General features: G+C 40.6%; 1 protein-coding gene across 11 annotated transcripts in view; it reads left to right on the plus strand.

The window, feature by feature from the left end:
* The window catches only part of LOC117400717 (focal adhesion kinase 1-like), a 164041-nt gene that overhangs the window by 61633 nt on the left and 81597 nt on the right, over window positions 1–20811 (plus strand). For 10 of the 11 annotated variants that reach the window (XM_059021267.1, XM_059021264.1, XM_059021265.1 and 7 more), the window contains 4 exons: window positions 6123–6289; window positions 13915–14002; window positions 19045–19124; window positions 19249–19311. In XM_059021267.1, coding sequence (XP_058877250.1) covers window positions 6123–6289; window positions 13915–14002; window positions 19045–19124; window positions 19249–19311 — 398 coding nt within the window. Of the gene's footprint in view, window positions 1–6122; window positions 6294–13914; window positions 14003–19044; window positions 19125–19248; window positions 19312–20811 lie in introns of those variants that run through there. The other variant, XM_059021278.1, reaches the window with a different exon arrangement.

The following is a 20811-nucleotide window of genomic DNA, read 5'->3' on the forward strand; positions in this document are numbered from 1 at the left end:
TCTTAGTAAGGATGAGCACTTTCAATGTTCTGCTTTAATTCATCCCTGACAGGCATATTTAATGGGTGTAGAGCTGTAAAGGTAATGAGATTCCTCAACACTGTAAGCCTGATAGGAGTGGAGTGCAGCACTTGGCTGATTTGCCTCTGACACATGGAATTGCTTTCTTTTGTAAATTGTAGCTTTTTTTTTCTTACACAGTTTCTGTGAAGGTTTGTACCCTTTCAAGTAGAGAATATTAACCATTACACATGAGTGTTTCCCTTTGAGTCCTGAACTGAAAACTCTATACCAAAGACTCTCGCTAGAGCAGGGAGGCGCTGCTGCAGCTCTGCCTCGCAGCAGCGTGCCCTTCCAGAAATGCCATTTGCTTTTTTCAACCATGCTGATTACTCTTGAGAAGTATATCTTTCTCTCTATATACCTATTAGTGCTTTTAACTTGTTTTTAGTGCTATATATTTTTATTATTACAGAATCGCTAAAGTACACAATTATTTCGAGCTATATTTCTGTTTTTAGTCTGTGCTAGGTTAGTCCCACTTGTATGCCATGGGAAGCCTGTGGCTCAATTAGCCGTTCCTTCCCGGGTTTGTAGTATGTTAGACTAACTTGCTCCTTCGGAGTATGTACTATAGTTTTTTTCTTAATTTATTGTGTATTATATACATTAGATCAATATATTCGATGGACCGCGTGGTTTCGCTTTTGTTCCATTTTGTTGCGTTGTTATTGCTTTTCTGTGTGTTTTCTTAGAGCGGTAAGTAATAAATAAATAAATAAATAATTCCGAGCAGCTGTTGTAGGCGTTCCTGCTAGCAGCTTGATGGTGTTTTAGTACTGCTTCTGCAGAACTATTACTAAGGCATTTTGAAGTAGGATTTTCGTGTGCGAATTTAGAATTAGGGACGAGGTTTCACCAGACTATCCTTAGGGTCGAGGTTACTGTTTCGGTGCAGGCTGCTGCTGGTTTTGTGTTTGCACTGACTATGCAGTTTAGCCAGTGGCTGACTTGCACGTGGCATCCCTGCTAACGTGCCACTTGCAATAATTGAGATTTATCGCCCCTGATCTCACTTGCTGGAGGTTACTGTTTCGGTATCGAGCATCGGTGAAGAGTGCATCGAGTCGGTGCCGAGAGTAATGTGTCGACACTGAGTACATGTGTAGGTGCAGAGCGTCGAGTCCACTCTGTCACACATCGGTGAAGAGTGCATCGGTTACACTGCCACACATCGGCACAGAGTGTCGGTGCTGAGCGCACCGCATCGACACAGAGTGTCCGTACATATGCGCCCTCTGCAGTTCTGGTTCAACCGCACGGTTCGTCAAAGTGTCAAATCACTGTCTACAGGAGCTCTCCCATTCCAATGCACCCTGGAACAAAGCCCATGAAGTCTCCTGACCCCTGGTGGAATGGCCGGTGAGCTGTACCATTCAGTTGGTAGCAGTCTATGTGAATGACACGTGCCAGAGGTCCATCGGTTAATAGAGGGTGTTGTCTGTTACAGGATCGGATATGACAGGTTGAATCTATTCAGTCTTGAACAAAGAAGACTACGTGGCGATCTGATTCAAGCATTCAAAATTCTAAAAGGTATTGACAATGTCGACCCAAGGGACTTTTTTGACCTGAAAAAAGAAACAAGGACCAGGGGTCACAAATATAAATAAAGGGGCATTCAGAACAGAAAATAGGAGTCACTTTTTTACACAGAGAATTGTGAGGGTCTGGAACCAACTCCTCAGTAATGATGTTGAAGCTGACACCTTGGGATCCTTCAAGAAGCTGCTTGATGAGATTCTGCTATCAATAAGCTACTAACAACCAAATGATACTCATTCATTTAATTCCATTCTGTTTTGTGCCGAGACTGCTGCAGAAGGAGCTGACCTAGAATTGTCAGATTAATTGTATCGCATTAGCGTTCTGGAACATTTTCCCCACATGGGATATTCCCTCTGTCAAGGTTATCTGCTGGGCAGGGAGCTGCAGTAATGCAGCTCGTACTGTGCAACGGGAGCCATCGAGGCTCATGGCACATTTAGAATGGCAGCCTCCCTTGGAGGGATCATTAGTAACCATGCTGTCCCTCTGTTTAATTAAGCACTTCAAATCACATTTAGGGCCTGTTTAAAATGTTGCATGTTTAATAGTACACTAGGTATAAATATCTAAATATGTCTTGAGTTTTTTTTTTTTTTTTTTGTAACCAGACCAGAGTCTATTTTATTTTTATTTTTTATGCCAGCTTTGTCAGCATCCTAAAATGTTTTCCCATTGTGGATGCCTATCCACTAAAGCCGTTGAACATGAAGCCACTTTTTCAGGAACAGTGGCTTGAAACCTGGTTCCAGGAGACCACCGGGAGACCTAGCTTCAGGAAACTTTGTGGGATCAAACCCAAAGTGTCCTCTCGTGTGCCATGTAGTGTCCTGAAACCTAGTCTCCTGAAGCCCAAGTTCCAAGCCACAAAGTGACGTCATGTTCCCTCAGCTTCAGAAGGAACGGGAATATTGTGGAGATATTTAACACAGAATTTATCTAGAGAACCACTTTTCCATTTGTTATAACAATGGTGATACTTGCTAAGGGCATTCTTTTGTTCAAGCTATTGAGTGGATACATACATCTGCGGTTAATGAGACAATTTCTGTCTGAAATTGGTAACATTCATTCCTTAGAATTAGAAGGGTCAATAGCAATGCCTCAGGCATTGATAATAACTAGGGCTTTTGATTTTCAGTTTTAACCGATAAAACCCGAAAAAACACCCCCGATACAAAAAAAAATTTAATCGGTGGGTAGCCAATAAACACGGGAAAGCACTGGAAAAACTGTAGAAATGGTTAATCTATTCATGTTGACTTTACCCTTTTCATATTTAAAAAAATAAAACCTACTATAAAAATAATAATAAATACATACGAACATAAGAACATAAGAAAGTTTACAAACGAGAGGAGGCCATTCAGCCCATCTTGCTGGTTTGGTTGTTTAGTAGCTTATTGATCCTAGAATCTCATCAGGCAGCTTCTTGAATGATCCCAGGGTGTCAGCTTCAACAACATTACTGGGGAGTTGGTTCCAGACCCTCACAATTCTTTGTGTAAAAAAGTGCCTCCTATTTTCTGTTCTGAATGCCCCTTTATCTAATCTCCATTTGTGACCCCTGGTCCTTGTTTCTTTTTTCAGGTTAAAAAAGTCCCCCGAGTCGACATTGTCTATACCTTTTAGGATTTTGAATGCTTGAATTAAATCATCGTGTAGTCTTCTTTGTTCAAGACTGAATAGATTCAATTCTTTTAGCCTGTCTGCATACGACATGCCTTTTAAACCCAGGATAATTCTGGTTGCTCTTCTTTGCACTCTTTCTAAAGCAGCAATATCCTTTTTGAAACGAGGTGACCAGAACTGAACACAATATTCTAGGTGAGGTCTTACTAATGCATTGTAAAGTTTTAACATTACTTCCCTTGATTTAAACTCAACACTTCTCACAATATATCCGAGCATGTTGTTGGCCTTTTTCATAGCTTCCCCACATTGTCTAGATTAAGACATTTCTGAGTCAACATAAACTCCTAGGTCTTTTTCATAGATTCCTCCTTAAATTTCAGTATCTCCCATGATATTTATAATGCACATTTTTATTACCTGTGTGCAGTACTTTACACTTTTCTCTATTAAATTTAATTTGCCATGTGTCTGCCCAATTCTGAATGCTGTCTAGATAATTTTGAATGACCTTTGCTGCTGCACTGTGTTTGCCACTCACATATTTTTGTGTCGTCTGCAAATTTAAAAGGTTTGCTTACTGTACCAGAATCTAAATCATTAATGAAGATTAGGAATAGCAGAGGACCTAATGTTGATCCCTGTGGTACACCACTGGTTACCTCGCTCCATTTTGAGGTTTCTCCTCTAATCAGTACTTTGTGTTTTCTACATGTTAACCACTCCCTAATCCATGTGCATGCAGTAGAGATTCCTTGAATCCCTACTGCGTTCATTTTGAGAATTAATCATTTATGCGGGACTTAATAAGATTAATTATTTTATTTTTTCCCTGTGCTGCTGGTCAATGACCCACCTTCCTGACTTGTATCTATCATTGATTCGTTCAGAATACTTTAAACCCACCCCAACTACTGAGTGAAAACACATTCCTTCATTTCTATTGGAGACTCTGCTTGCAAGATTTAACACGAGATTACAATCAGGATGGAGGCTTGTTAGCGGGATTTAAAGCTGTATTACAGTTAAGACACTGAGGATTTAAAACAGAATTGTGGCAAAATGTACAAAAATGCGTACACACAAAAACCCCAGAAGAATGTGCCAGTGACCGTAGGGATTTCGTTGTGGAAGACAGCAAAGGAAAGAAGGTACAACTTAAGTGTGCCAGTACTGTCCAGTTACTATACATGTTTTGACACGTGCACAAAAAAAATGCTCAAGCATTTTGGAAAGTAACCGAAAACACTAATTTCATACAATATATCAAAAACGAAAGCCCCGAAAAAAAATGATTTACATAAAACCCGAAAATAGCTAAAAATAAGCACCGAAAAATAAATAAAACTCAAAAAACAGAAGCCCTAATAACAACACATGTGAATGTTTGTTTAGGACCTCACCTAAATTGAAATTAGGTTATCTTTATAGACATAAATCCTGTTTTCAGAACAAGCTAGAAAACAACTGACCTTGATTACATTTCTGCCTCTGATTGACGATGGTGACACTATTTATTATCTGCTACCACAGTCTTTAAGAAAAACAGATCCTTTGTACCATCCTGCATTGAGGTTTGTAATCAACATGGGTTATTCTGTTCATCACTGTGATTCATATAGATTGGATGGTCTGACTACTTCTTTATCATCATCAAGATTGAAAGACTGCTACATAATTGTATGCAAAGCTATCCATGGCTGTGACAGAGAAAGAATGAATCTTGGTTATAAATCTCCCTCCCAACCTGTGAGAGCGCTGTGTAAAGGGAACAGAGTGCCCCGGACTGGATGGTCGGACAGTTCATTCCAGGGAAAGGTGGAAGTCGGCCATCTAGAAAGGGGGCGGAGCTACGGTACACCAAGTCATCGCCCCAGAAGGGAAGCTATTTGGCAACCGCGGATTGGAGGAGAAACGATTGCACTCGCTAACCAAGGGGGCGTGACTGACTGTACAAAAGGGGACGTGGCTAAGGGATCTGTTCCTTTGCTGTGGTTGCGAGCGAACCAAAAGGAAAACCAGAAACGCACTTTGAGTGTTTGTTTTGTCATGTCGAATTCTACTCGTTTGTTGTTATTAGATGGCTAACACGTACTGGGAGCTATCGCTTAAGGCCAGCACCAACCCGGACAACACTTCGCAACTGTACACAAATAAATTGAATTTCACCACTTGCACGTTATCACTCACTCTGGACTTGTGATCATGTGTGTGTCTTTGTGTGTGTTATACTGTGTTTATTATTTCGGGACTGTAGCGTGTTGTTTAGAACAGTGCAGTACGCATTGCTGTGTATTGCCTGGGATTATTATTTGCGGTCGCCAGACCGGGATAACAAAATAAACAACTGTTTGGATCGTGAACTTTGTTGTCTGTCTTCTGTTACATATCACATCACCTCTACACCTGCGCACTGCAAACCACTTTGCCACAATGGCACAACCCCAAATGATCTTAATACATTGCTAATTACCTTAGATGTCAGATTGTTCTAAGTTTCTCAGTTACTAAAGTTCATATGGAATTTGGAAAATTGCAATTTTCTAGCTCCGTGGTCTTGGAATAAACTTCAGGGATAACTGAAACTTACTGTCTTGATCACTTTAAAGGAGTTCAAACAAAAAAAAAATGACATCATGTAGCCGCGACATTTGTTTAAGGCCGGTGCTCCTGAATGGTTTCTTGCAATTTGATTGACTTGTTGGTATTGGTTGTGTTCGTTTGAATTTGTGTAATTTCTTCTTTTGTTTTTGTATTACATGCCACCTTCTCAAACAGGTGCCGTACTGGATAAAAAAGAGATTGTAATCTCAATGGGACTTTCCTGGTTAAATAAAGATTACATAAAAAAAATAACATGAATAACTGTGTTTCTGTATTGACAGGGCGTAATACAGAAGATAGTGGACATCCATAAGGTGAAGTGTGTGTCTTGTTATGGCTTGCGTCTTAGCCACCTGCAGTCCGAGGAGATTCACTGGCTTCATCCAGACATGGGTGTGTCTCACGTGAGGGAGACGTATGAGCTGAACCATCCCCAGGATGAGTGGAGGTAAGGACGTGCAGTGTGAAGTCTTCTAGTACAGTGTGCCAAGCCATTCATACTGCTGGCTAACTGGAATACCGCTTTGGTTTCCTTATTTTCAGAATTGCAATGAGCTGTACAGTATCTTGGGATTAAAACAAACTCGACAAATTAAATAATTAGAGAGCTGATTGAAGATGCCAGGCCTCTGGGTCGTCACAGACCAGCGTGCTGGTTTATATTCATGACGTAGATTAGAGAGCTGATTGAAGATGCCAGGCCTCTGCCTCGTCTCAGACCAGTGTGCTGGTTTATATTCATTTCTAAAAGGATAGACATTTTCAAATATACGTAAATGGCATCTAATTAGTCCAAGTTATTGCCTTTTAAATGAGCTGTTGACGATCTCTCTGGGGCTTGTAGAACCGGAGAAATTATGTTTGAAGTGGCGAGTGTCAGTGAAACTGCAGTGAACAGAGCCGAAATGTGCAAACTAAAAAAAAAAAAAAAAGACATTAATATTTTAGGTGTTTTTCCTGGATTTTATGTAATCGTGTATTTTTTCCTAGATTTAACCAAAAGTTCTGATTTAGCTTAAAACACAAATGTTAACAAACACATTCTTAAAAGTTTTGAAAAGTGTACATATTTTTTGGCAATGTAGTATGAGGCGGGGAAGTGGAGACATTGACTCTCGGAGTGTAACAATATGTATGCTAAGTAAGGGGGGCGTCACAAATTATACTTAACATTTTTTTTTTTTTTTTCTGATTAACTGGACAACCTTTTTTTCTCCCCCAAGATGCTTCATAATCAGTTTTCAAAGCTCTCAGCAAACTGTTTTTTGTCCATGCTTCAAACAAAAGGCTATACTGTGTCTCATTGGTAGGTGTAGGCATCATTTAGTCTTTAAAATGTATGTGAGGTATTACTGTAGGCATTACTATTTTTTTAGATTAATGGGTGATAATGCCACTATCAGGGTCTGGTTTAAAACATGTATAATTCAGTGTCTTTTCAGCGTTTATATTCTCATTCCAGTGTGAGGTGGGAGCCAGGGGAGTAGTTGACAGAGGTGCTTTGAATAATCCAAAGACATGATGGAGGAGCAGAAGCCGTGTTTCAGCAGGGCCATTATTTAGCATTGGGAAATAGGAGTTGTTTTTAGTTCTGGAAACAGAGGATCAAAACAAGTACTGTGGTGAAATCATGATTCCAAAGTAAAGGGAATGTTCCGTCAGTGTCTCTGTGTGGGCAGCCAGTCAATACAATAGCGGGGCGTCTGATTAACATGCAAGGCTGTGTCAAGGACCCCAAACATGTGTCCATGTAAACAGTGTAGGGGACAGGCAATCATACAGCCCAAACATGTGTCCATGTAAACAAAGTGTAGGGGACAGGCAGTCATACAGCCCAAACATGTGTCCATGTAAACAAAGTGTAGGGGACAGGCAATCATACAGCCCAAACATGTGTCCATGTAAACAGTGTGTGTTTGGGAGGGCGGGGAGCAGGGGTCATTTGTGTGTGTTTTCAGGTTTATCCACTGAAGCTGTGACTAAGCCCCAATTCCAGCAGACTGTTTTATCCCAATGAAATGTTTTTATAGGCTTTTAAAAAAAAATTTAAGGATATTCCATTTCTTAAGCCCGGCTGAGCTGAATTGCAGTAGGCTCAGCACACCAGGGGAATAAGCTTTCAGCATTCCTGTATGAAGACATCTACCCTCAGTGCTGGCAATCTAGCTGATTTGCACTTTACAGTACCAATCCAAATAATCTGCTCAATGAAGAGAAGTAACACCACACAGTGCTGCAGTACATTCTTATATTAAAAACAGATGCCTGTGTTTGGCCTGTCAAAAAGAAAATATACAAAAATATGCTAATTCAACAACTGCAAAAGATTTCCAAGAAATACAGATGAGAATTAAGCCTTTTCATCTTAAAGAAAAAAAAAGTGTATATATATATATATATATATATATATATATATATATATATATATATATATATATATATATATATATATATATTATATATATGAGGCAAAAGTACAGAATGTCACCTTTTATTTCTGGTGGTTTCAAGACATACATGTTTTACCAACTAAGAATAACAGCACTTTTAGAGTTCCATCCCCCCCATTTTATGTGAGCATAAGTATTGGGACAATTCAACTTAAAGCAAATATAAGAAGTATAAAAGCTAGTATTTAGTCGCAAATCCCTTGAATGCAATAACAGCAGTGAGTCTGCAACCCACTGACATCACCAAACTCTTGGTATCGTCCTTTGAGATGCTTTGCCAAGCCTGTACTGCAGCCATTTTCAGCTGTTGCTTGTTTTGGGGAGTTTCTGACTTCAGTCTCCTCTTCAGCAAGTGAAATGCATGTTCAATCGGATTTAAATCAGGAGATTGACTTGGCCAGTCTAAAACTTTCCACTTTTTTCCCCTGATGAACTCCTTGGTTGGGTTGGCAGTGTGTTTTGGGTCATTGTCCTGCTGCATTGTGAAGCGCTGCCCAATGAGTCTGGTGGCATTTTCTTGTGCATTGGTAGCCAAGATGCTTCTGTACACTTCTGAAGTCATTCTGCTGCTGCCATCATTCGTTACATCATCAATAAAGATGAGTGAGCCCGTTCCAGAGGCAGCCATGCATGCCCATGCCATGACACTACCTCCACCATGCTTCACAGATGAGGTGGTGTGCTTTGGATCATCTGCAGTTCATTTTTCTCTCCACACTTTTGCCTTCCCATCACTTTTGATAAAGGTTAATCTTCGTCTCATCTGTCCATAAAACTCTGTTCCAAAACTCTACTGGCTCATCTCTGTTCTTTTTAGCAAATTCTAATTTGGCCTTTCTGTTTTTGGTTCTGATCAGAGGTTTGCATCTTGCAGTGTAGCCTTTGTAATTCTGCTGCCAAAGTCTTCTGCGAACAGTAGATTGTGACACTTTCACCCCAGCATTCTGGAGGTTGTTGGTGATTTCACTGACACTTATTTTTGGGTTGTTTTTCACAGCTCTGGTCATTTTTCTGTCATCAACTGCTGTTGTTGGCCGACCTGGTCGTTGCCGATTGCTGAAGACACCAGTGGTTTCTTTCTTTTTTAGGACATTCCAAACTGTTGCTTTGGCTATGCCCACCTTTTGTGCTATGGTTCTAATTGAGTCCCTCTCTTCTTTTAGTATCCAAATCACTTGCTTTTCTTTCATAGGCAGCTCCCTAGTCTTCATGTTGGATTATGCCTACTGACACCAAACGCAGACTCCAAAGGCAAAAGCAAAGGATAGAACTGAGACTACACATTCACAGCTCTTTTATGTGTGGACAATCAATGCAACAGGAAACACCTGATCAATTAGAAACACATGTGAGCCAAATGTCCCAATACTTATGCTCACATAAAATGGGAGGATGGAACTCTGAAAGTGCTGTTATTCTTAGTTGGTGAAACATATATGTGTTGAAACAGCCAGAAGTAACAGAACTACTTTTGCCTCATATTATCTTTTAATCAGATTTTCATATTGCTTGAGTGTACAGCAAAAATAGCTATTTTGACTTCTGTCCCAATACTTATGGAGGGCACTATGTATGTATGTGTGTATATATATATATATATATATATATAATATGTATGTATGTATATGTGTGTGTGTGTGTGTGTGTGTATGTGTATGTGTGTATATATATATATATATATATATATATATATATATATATATATATATATATATATATATATATATATATATATATATTTATATACACACACAGTGCCTTGCAAAAGTATTCAGACCCCTGACCAATTCTCTCATATTACTGAATTACAAATGGTACATTGAAATTTCGTTCTGTTTGATATTTTATTTTAAAACACTGAAACTCAAAATCAATTATTGTAAGGTGACATTGGTTTTATGTTGGGAAATATTTTTAAGAAAAATAAAAAACTGAAATATCTTGCTTGCATAAGTATTCAACCCCTGTTCTGTGGAAGCTCCCAGTTTACACCGATGAAAGAAATTACCCTAACGAGGACACAATTACTTTACCATTGGCCTCCACCTGTGAACCATTAAAGTTGCTGTCACATTTTCTGGATAAAAACCCCACTGTTGAAGGATCATTGGTCAAGCTGTGAATCTGAAGGAAAACGAAGACCGAAGAGCATTCTACAGAAGTTAGAGATAAAGTAATGCAAATGCATAGATGAGGGAAAGGGTACAAAATAATATCCAAGTGTTTGGATATCCCAGTGAGCACTGTTGGATCAATAATCAGAAAGTGGAAGCTGCATCACACCACCCAGGCACTGCCAAGAAAAGGCCGTCCCTCAAAACTCAGCGCTCAAACAAGAAGGAGACTTGTTAGAGAAGCCACAGAGAGGCCAACAATCACTTTGAAGGAGCTAGAGTTCAGTGGCTGGGAGTGGAGTAATGGTGCACCAGTCAACCATATCAAGAGCTCTGCATAATACTGGCCTGTATGGGAGGGTGGCAAGAAAGAAGCCGTTACTCAAAAAGTACCATCTGAAAGCACGTCTGGAGTTTGCCAGAAAGCATGAGAGTGACCCAGCTGCGATGTGGGAAAAGGTTTTGTGGTCAGATGAGACCAAGATAGAGCTTTTTGGCCAAAACTCAAAAGCGCTATGTGTGGCGCAAACCTAACACTGCCCATGCCTCAAGACACACCATCCCTACAGTGAAGTATGGTGGTGGCAGCATCATGCTGTGGGGATGCTTCTCATCAGCAGGGACTGGGCATCTTGTTAAAATTGAAGGAAGAATGGATGGAGCAAAATACAGGGAAATACTGCAAGAGAACCTGCTTCAGTCCGCTAAAAAACTGAAGCTTGGGAGGAAATTCACCTTTCAGCAGGACAATGATCCCAAGCACAAGGCCAAAGCAACATTGGAGTGGCTCAAGAACAAAAAGGTGAATGTCCTACAGTGGCCCAGTCAAAGTCCTGATCTCAATTCTATTGAGAATCTGTGGCACTATTTGAAAATTGCGATCCACAAGCGTCGTCCAACCAACCTGAACAACCTGGAGCAAATTTGCCAAGAAGAATGGGCTGAAATCACTCCGACACTGTGTGCAAAGCTGGTACATACTTACCCCAAAAGACGTAAAGCTGTTATTGCAGCGAAAGATGGCTCTACCAAATATTAATGTGTGGGGGTTGAATACTTATGCAAGCAAGATATTTCAGTTTTTTATTTTTCTTAAAAATATTTCCCCAACATAAAACCAATGTCACCTTACAATAATTGATTTTGAGTTTCAGTGTTTTAAAATAAAATATCAAACAGAACGAAATTTCAATGTACCATTTGTAATTCAGTAATATGAGAGAATTGGTCAGGGGTCTGATTACTTTTGCAAGGCACTGTGTGTGTATATATATATATATATATATATATATATATATATAAATAAATTACAAAATATTCAAGATGCATATAGTATGACTGACAGTTACTTAAAATTAACATTATTACAGTGTACATGCAGCAACAGGACTGCTTTCATGATCAAAGGTTTCATTATCTCTGAAATTGTTTCCCCATTGTCTGTAAAAAATGTTTAACATTGTACCAGGAACACAAAAAAGGAACTTCAGTATTTGTTTAAACCTAAACTTTCTGAACTGTGTGCCTGTCTAAAACTGTGGACTGAAGATCAGGTTCCATCTAGTAATCAGTCATCATTTCTCTTGTTTTTCATGAAATGACTTCACTCAAGGTGTCATGACCTTAACACCCCTTTCTACAGCTTACAATACTGTAGCTGAAAAACTTAAAATGAGCTGTCAGAGTCCCAAGATAGATAGATAGATAGATAGATAGACTGCAACAAACACAGTTTGTCACCATGGGCTCCCCAGGGTCCTGATTTATGATCATGTTTCCTAGGGGCTGCTCATCACAGGACTGCATAGTATACAGTAGTCCTCTGATAATAACAGGTATTGTACATGCTGTGTGTTGTATAGCAGTCAAATAGCTATTTCCGGGTCCTCACATTTTAATGTAAAATGTTATGTTAGCTGACAGAAAGCTCCAAAGAATAAATTCTACTCATCACTGTAAGCTGGTGCATCAGATATGTACTGGTAGCATGTTTTTACCAAATAGGTTTCTTTGTCACACTTTGCCATTCAAAACTTCAAACCCAGAATTGTATTTTAAATGTGCACGTCTATATGCAGCTGTCAGATATTTTTACCACTCCAAACCCATCACCATGAGTTAGAAGCAAGTTAATTTTAGCGTGCCAATAAATCTGTCTGATGCACCTGACTGGATACAGATCTCCTGTGCACCCCTCTGGCTGAACAGTATTTGGATGCAGTGTGGGTGCAGGTTCGATTGCGCAGTCTTGTGTATTTGGATGCAGTGTGGGTGCAGGTTGGATTGCGCAGTCTTGTGTATTTGGATGCAGTGTGGGTGCAGGTTGGATTGCACAGTCTTGTGTATTTGGATGCAGTGTGAGTTAAGGGTTATGCCAAACCTTAAATATGCATAAAGGGCTGCTGTTTCCAGTGAGTTTAAAAGGTTACTGGCAGGGGTGTAGTGGCAAAAACAAAATACAACAAAGTACGGGAGCTGCCCTAAACATTAATGGCACATTATAAACAGTTCAACTTTACTGCACTTTACATTTAATTGACTACATACATACAAACTTGTTAAATTTACAGACGACACAAAAATAGGAGGCGTGGCAAACACCGTTGCAGCAGCAAAGGTCATTCAAAATGATCTAGACAGCATTCAGAACTGGGCAGACACATGGCAAATGACATTTAAGAGAGAAAAGTGTAAGGTACTGCACACAGGCAATAAAAATGTGCATTATAAACATCATATGGGACATACTGGAATTGAAGAAGGAATCTATGAAAAAGACCTAGGAGTTTATGTTGACTCAGAAATGTCTTCATCTAGGCAATGTGGGGAAGCTATAAAAAAAGCCAACAAAATGCTTGGATAATAGTGAAAAGTGTTGAATTTAAATGAAGGGAAGTAATGTTAAAACTTTACAATGCATTAGTAAGACCTCGTCTAGAATATTGTGTTCAGTTCTGGTCACCTCGTTACAAAAACAAAGACGACTACGTGGTGATCTGATTCAAACATTCAAAATCCTAAAAGGTATAGACAATGTCAACCCGGGGGACTTCTTTGACCTGAAAAAAGAAACAAGGACCAGGGGTCACAAATGGAGATTAGATAAAGGGGCATTCAGAACAGAAAATAGGAGGCACTTTTTTACATAGAGAATTGTTAGGGTCTGGAACAAACTCTCCAGTAATGTTGTTGACACCCTGGGATCCTTCAAGAAGCTGCTTGATGAGATTCTGGGATCAATAAGCTACTAACAACCAAACGAGCATGATGGGCTGAATGGCCTCCTCTCGTTTGTAACCTTTTCTATGTTTTTATGTTCTTAGTTGTGTAGTCGGTTGTCTTTTTTGAATTTGTATTGCATTTTTTGCCAACAAGGCACAGTTTGCTCTGATAAAAATTGTTTTTAAAAGTAGAGTAACTAAAGCTGTCTGATCAGTATTCGAGATGCTCTGTTTTTTTCATCTCAGCAGGGGTGTCTCGTTATTAACAACTTGATCTTGTCTTCTCAGGTATGAGCTGCGGATTCGTTATTTACCAAAAGGGTTTTTAAATCAATTCACTGAAGACAAGCCAACGCTGAACTACTTCTACCAGCAGGTAAGGTCAAACACATAGTGCAAGAGCATTCTCTCCATATGCCATGAAGAGCACTGGGAGAGATCATCCTTGCATAGTTTAAAAATATGTTTGAAACCGTGACAGCGGGTAAACAATTTGAAGATTATATTTAACTAATTCAAAATGTAACTTAAGAAGTTATGGTAGTGACCACAGCTAAATTAGATTGGCTTGAGACTGATCTAGCCTGTATAAAATATTAAACATTATTGCAAAACATATGGGTATTGCCACAGCAACTGTATTCTAAGTATTTGAAGGTCATGATTTTCATGGTTCTAATCAGATCTAGAACAATTAAGAAAAATAGGCAGCCAGAAATACTGTAGGCTACGTTTTTGGTAAGTTATAAAACAAATTGTACAAACCAATTACCATAATAATGTAGCCCAGAGAATACCAGTCACCCATGTACAAAAAGCTAAACACAGCAGTTTGTCAAGAAGCACAGAACGGTATATAGTTGAAGGATTCAAACAAGATACGAATAGCGCCAGCGTTGCTGTTCCACAGTCGGTTTATTATCCCCTGGAGTGTGCCTGTCCCGGTGGCTGCAGTGTAGTGCAGGCAGGTTTAGGTCTGTGTAGCCACACGCACGTCACACACTAGAGTGTTGCATGTGCCCAGAGAACCACTTGTCCAGTTGTTGTAAGGACGTTTGTCACTAAGTGTGTGGTAAAGTGGTGGTGGAAAGAGTTTGTCTGCCTAAGTGCATGTTTGTATGTTACACTTCATTTTTTTAATATATTGAAAACCCCTTGTCCATTTCTTACTTGCTAAGTGCATTGCAATCTGGAGGCATGTAGAGCCTGGCTGTATGCTCTCTGTGACATTACATTATATTGTATTTTTGGGGTTTTGTTTACAGTGAATGAGATGTAAATATTATAACTGCAGTGTTTGCCGCTGGAGTTGTCTTCCACCGAGGAGGCATACAGTATCACACATGCAGATGTACTGTAGATGCAACAATGTTGTAACAATAGTCGAGAACATCAGAATCTTCTGTTTGATAAAAACATAAAAGCCATTTCTTACTTTATACTTGTGTGTTCCTGAATAGTGATATTCATCCAGGTGACCCGAGTCGTAAAGCCAGGTCTGAACACCCCATGTTGTACATGCTCTGCACATCTGTCAATGCTTCTTTGGAAAGGCATGTCACCAAGTGACAGGAGATTTAAAGGCAGATGGAATCAGTGAATGATGTATAAATGGCTGCAGGCTTATAAAAATAGGTTCCAGTATACTAAATACTCATTTAAACAGCTGGGGGTCTATTACCAAATGTCATTTTTCAGTAGTAAAAGGCTATGGGTAATATTGCCTTGAGTTTGTGCTGTACCTGCGCTTTGTATTTAAACTTTGAATTTAAACAGCTGAACTCATGAAATGAAATGTTTGCACTGTTTTTTAGCTTGGCTTTGTTGTGACAAGATTGACCTTAAAGACACAGATACCTGCACTAGCATCTGTAATGGAAATCTTACCACAGTGTGATCTGTGCGTGAAAGCTTGGTGTCTCATGAGCACATTGCTGGGACTATAGTCAGCAAACAGGGTTTTTTCTTTTTTTGGGGGGGGATCACCTTGTAAAACTTTTTTTTTTCTTTTTTATAAAGTTTGTGTTTTTTTTTCCTGCGTGGGCCTCTATCTCGATTAGACCTGTTGTTTATTATTCTTTTACAAAAACTGAAAACTAAAATTGTGTTTAGATTTGTATAATCATCAACTATACTTGGAAATCCTGGATTGACAAACACTGTACTATAAGCTGTTTGAGAGAATGGGGTCACGATTAGGCTGATAGCCTTTTAGCATTTTTACATGACGTACAATACTAGAGCACTACAGCTATAACAAAATAACAACAATGTGTTTCCAATTGTAGCATTATAATAACAGTATACTTGTGCAGACATATCACTTTTTAGAAATGATGTTCTGTGTGACACACTTCAAACCCTCATCAATGCTAACGTCTTTATCTAGCACATACACATCAGAAAACTTGCGTCGCAAATTTTCAATCAGGTCATATACAGTATCTTCCCCAGTTTCAGGCATGGGTGTATAGTGCTGTTATATAAATTCTGTGCAATAAATAAATAGGTTTTTTTGACCAGTACCAATCCTGACAAGGTTTCCTTACAACCTGTAACAAATAAATAAATACCTGCATTTCATTCTCTTTAGATAGACACAGGGATCCGTTTTTCACTCTCAGCTGTGTATATACAGATGACCCGGTCTGTCTGCCATCTGCCAGTGAAAAACAAAACTGCAGACAACTTTACTCAATTGTCAACTTATTTATTAACTGAAGACGTGTTAAACTTTGCAGATGCAAATATAACCCCCTGCACGCTATTCTCACGGGAGTGACACATTTGGACTCACTTGCGCTCCATGTGGGTATCACGGGAAAAACAGCTGGGTGGTTAAGATCAGTTCCTGTCTTATTAAACAATTTCTATAGCACTTGGCACAAAAAGAAGCTAATTGGCAGTCATGCCAGGGGGGTGGAGGATAGCGGATATGAGATGTGGAGCTCCTGTACCACCTCAATCCCCTGGCATGGCTGGCACTGTGCTGCCCTCACACTGAGGACTGATAGAGGGGTTCAGATTGTGCTGCCCACGCTCTGAGTGATAGAGCGGTTCAGACTGTGCTGCCCACACTCTGAGGAGTGATAGAGGGGCTCAGACTGTGCTGCCCACGCTCTGAGTGATAGAGGGGTTCAGACTGTGCTGCCCACACTGAGTGATAGAGGGGTTCAGACTGTGCTGCCCACACTGAGTGATAGAGGGGTTCAGACTGTGCTGCCCACGCTCTGAGGCGTGAGAGAGGTTCAGACTGTGCTGCCGACACTCTGAGTGATAGAGGGGTTCAGACTGTGCTGCCCACACTCTGAGGAGTGAGAGAGGGGTTCAGACTGTGCTGCCCACACTGAGTGATAGAGGGGTTCAGACTGTGCTGCCCACACTCTGAGGAGTGATAGAGGGGTTCAGACTGTGCTGCCCACACTCTGAGGAGTGATAGAGGGGTTCAGACTGTGCTGCCCACACTCTGAGGAGTGAGAGAGGTTTAGACGGTGCTGCCCACACTCTGAGGAGTGATAGAGGGGTTCAGACGGTGCTGCCCACACTCTGAGGAGTGATAGAGGGGTTCAGACGGTGCTGCCCACACTCTGAGGAGTGATAGAGGGGTTCAGACTGTGCTGCCCACACTCTGAGTGATAGAGGGGTTCAGACTGTGCTGCCCACACTCTGAGTGATAGAGGGGTTCAGACTGTGCTGCCCACACTCTGAGTGATAGAGGGGTTCAGACTGTGCTGCCCATGCTCTGAGTGATAGAGGGGTTCAGACTGTGCTGCCCACGCTCTGAGGCGTGAGAGAGGTTCAGACTGTGCTGCCGACACTCTGAGTGATAGAGGGGTTCAGACTGTGCTGCCCACACTCTGAGGAGTGAGAGAGGGGTTCAGACTGTGCTGCCCACACTGAGTGATAGAGGGGTTCAGACTGTGCTGCCCACACTCTGAGGAGTGATAGAGGGGTTCAGACTGTGCTGCCCACACTCTGAGGAGTGATAGAGGGGTTCAGACTGTGCTGCCCACACTCTGAGGAGTGAGAGAGGGGTTCAGACGGTGCTGCCCACACTCTGAGGAGTGATAGAGGGGTTCAGACGGTGCTGCCCACGCTCTGAGTGATAGAGGGGTTCAGACTGTGCTGCCCACACTCTGAGTGATAGAGGGGTTCAGACTGTGCTGCCCACACTCTGAGTGATAGAGGGGTTCAGACTGTGCTGCCCATGCTCTGAGTGATAGAGGGGTTCAGACTGTGCTGCCCATGCTCTGAGGAGTTATAGAGCGGTTCAGAGACTGCCTGTGCAGTCAGGGCAGGACCTCACTTAACCCTCAGGAACGAGACACAATTGCTAAATACTGCTGGTAGCGGGTTCTGTGAAATCTTCCTGCAGTCATCCTTATGATTTACTGCATTGTATAAATTGTTGCTAGTCTCATTAATTAATTATGATGTCTCAGTTATGAGGTGCCCGAGAAAGCCTGTCACTTTCTTTTGAATCTTTAGTACTTAACTGGGACACTAGATGACACTGAGCTTGTTTATAATGTATTGTCTTATTTATTGATATTTTTCATCAAAGTTGTAAATTACTGGTAGTAGCAAATCATGAAATGGGCAGTGTAAATAATCCTACTTCCCAGTAAGATGTACAGTCGCAGACAAAACTATTGGTACCCTATGTTTATTATACCATAACTCAGCTGTCATTTTTAAAGTTATGTGCCTGTAATGGGGAGGGGTGACCATGCATGATAATGCAATAGAGGTGAAGAGGACTGTTGGTTAAAATGTTAAAAAGCCTGGCCTAACTGCACCCTGAATTTCAATATGATGTACTGTTCATGGCACCAGTACCCTCTCCACAGGGCAGCCTATTTCAATAGGATGTACTGTTCATGGCACCAGTACCCTCTCCAACAGGGCAGCCTATTTCAATATGATGTACTGTTCGTGGCACCAGTACCCTCTCCAACAGGGCAGCCTATTTATTTTTCCTTCCACAGTCGAATTTCTACTGCTGTCCAGGCGGGTGGCCAGCTTTTCCAAGAGTGCTTTTTCAAGACAAATTTCTATCCCAGCAAGACTAAATAAGCCTGTAGCTTCTATAATCAACTGTACGGACAGCCAAATTAACTTTAACTTACCACTTATCTGTATTTTGTGTGTGTTTTTGGGGGGGTTAAATCAAGGTTAATTAAAATGTGCACATGCTGTTTGAGTTTGAATAAAGTGCGATTTTCATTGATTTTGCTTCTTGAATCCTCAGAGATTAACACTTTAATTCGGTGTCTGGCTGAATTTAGCTTTGTGGTTAGTGCATGCAGTACATGGATTGTTTTGCTTACCAAACCCTTCATAGATACAGCCTGTACTCAAGAAGAAGCTGCTACTCATTAAAGATGCTCCTTTAACTACGCTTGTGATGTTTTTCAGGTCAAAAATGATTACATGTTGGAAATAGCAGATCAAGTAGACCAGGAAGTAGCTTTGAAGTTGGGCTGCCTTGAAATCAGGTAAAGCTTCACACTCTTTTAGAACACTCTGGGAACTATCACAAAGCATTAACTCAAGGTTTATTTTACTGTTTGTTTTGTTGTTTTAAATATTCATATTTTGTTTGTCGCTGCTTTTTTGCAGGAGGTTCTTCAGGGAGATGAGGGGGAATGCTCTGGATAAGAAATCGAACTACGAACTATTAGAGTAAGTCACCTAGGTCTTTTTGGTGAAGCTTGCATTCAATCTCCCTATCTCAGCGGGACTGCTGCAATAAATCACAGAAAAGAGACGCAAGCAAAAAATAAACTTTTTTTTTTAAAGATACTTGTTGCACAGTCAGATGTTGTAACGGTTGATTTGTGGTGTTGTCATAGAGCCCATTGCTCATATACATTTGCTCAGTGCTGTATGTCTGGACAGTGAGTAGCTACAGATAACTGTATCTCTAATGTGTTCATTGACTCTTTTTATGTGCCCTTGTAGACTATAGTAGAAAACTTGCAGTGCTTTCTTATGGCCTGTGCTGTATTGTTGGATTCATTCATTCAGTCTTTATTAACTGGCTGACACCACTGGCTGTTGCATTAATACAGGGGTTGATAAATAATTCATATTATTGCTGCCTCTAAGCTACTTGCTATTGTCATCTCCTAAACAGCAGCCCTGATAAAGGTCCTTGTGTCGACCCTGTTCATTTTGAGTTAGTTGTAATGGCTCCAGCAGTCGTGACTGATTTAGGTAAACTGCAGGGTCTCTGGTGCATGGGAGAATCGACAGAAGCATCATGAAGATCTATGATCGCGGTGGCTTTAAGGTTAGACCTTAAAGGAGACTTTTGCTCATTCATATCCGTCAGATGGCTTATGAAATATTTTGTTTCAGGTTTATTTGTATTTTTATATAAAGCCTTCTGTTTCTCAGCCACTGTTTCAGTGCTTACCCTCAGAGATTCTTGCAGTGCCCCACAGGGACCCGTAGTGGTAGGGAGTGGGCCTGCACAACAGAAAGGATTTCAGCAACTCTGTGCACAGTTTCTAAAGCTGTACAGTATACCCACAGTATACTTATTGTTATACCGTCTTTATGGTCTGCAGGTACCAATATTGGGGCCCCAGTTGTGGCTCATTTGGTAGTATTTAAATCACTCCTTACAATTCCATGTACATTCCATACAGTGCTTTTCATACAGGGGCAGAAGGCAATTACAGGATATACAGCGTTTCATCAACAGATTATTATAATTGACTAATTCTGCAAATTCACCAAATAGATTGGGCCATTCAGACTTTAACCCTTTGCAGTCCATTTATGAAGTGCGTGACGCGTCAGGTCCAATTTATTTTCACACGCACAGTTAATTTTAGACACGCTGTTTAAAAGTATTTTTTTTCCACAGTCAAACGGGTTTAAAAGGCCCTGCATATCAACAAAGCACTCACTAGGCATCTCCAGCCCCGCCCCACCCTTTCGTTCGCTATCGCTTTCACATATGCTAATAAATAAATAATAATAATAATAATAATAGTCGTACATACCGATCAGTCATCTCCTTATCACTCGTTTTATCACCAGACTCCTCAGTAATGCGATCCAAGTCATTATTTTATTACTATAACATCTCAAAAAAGCTCTGCAAATGTCCGTGATATTCTCTGAGCGCTGATGCAGTATCAGCCAGCTTGTTTCCTTATGGCCGCCCCTATC

This window comes from Acipenser ruthenus, chromosome 4 (assembly GCF_902713425.1).
Source record: "Acipenser ruthenus chromosome 4, fAciRut3.2 maternal haplotype, whole genome shotgun sequence".
In the NCBI taxonomy this organism is placed as follows: Eukaryota; Metazoa; Chordata; class Actinopteri; order Acipenseriformes; family Acipenseridae; genus Acipenser; species Acipenser ruthenus.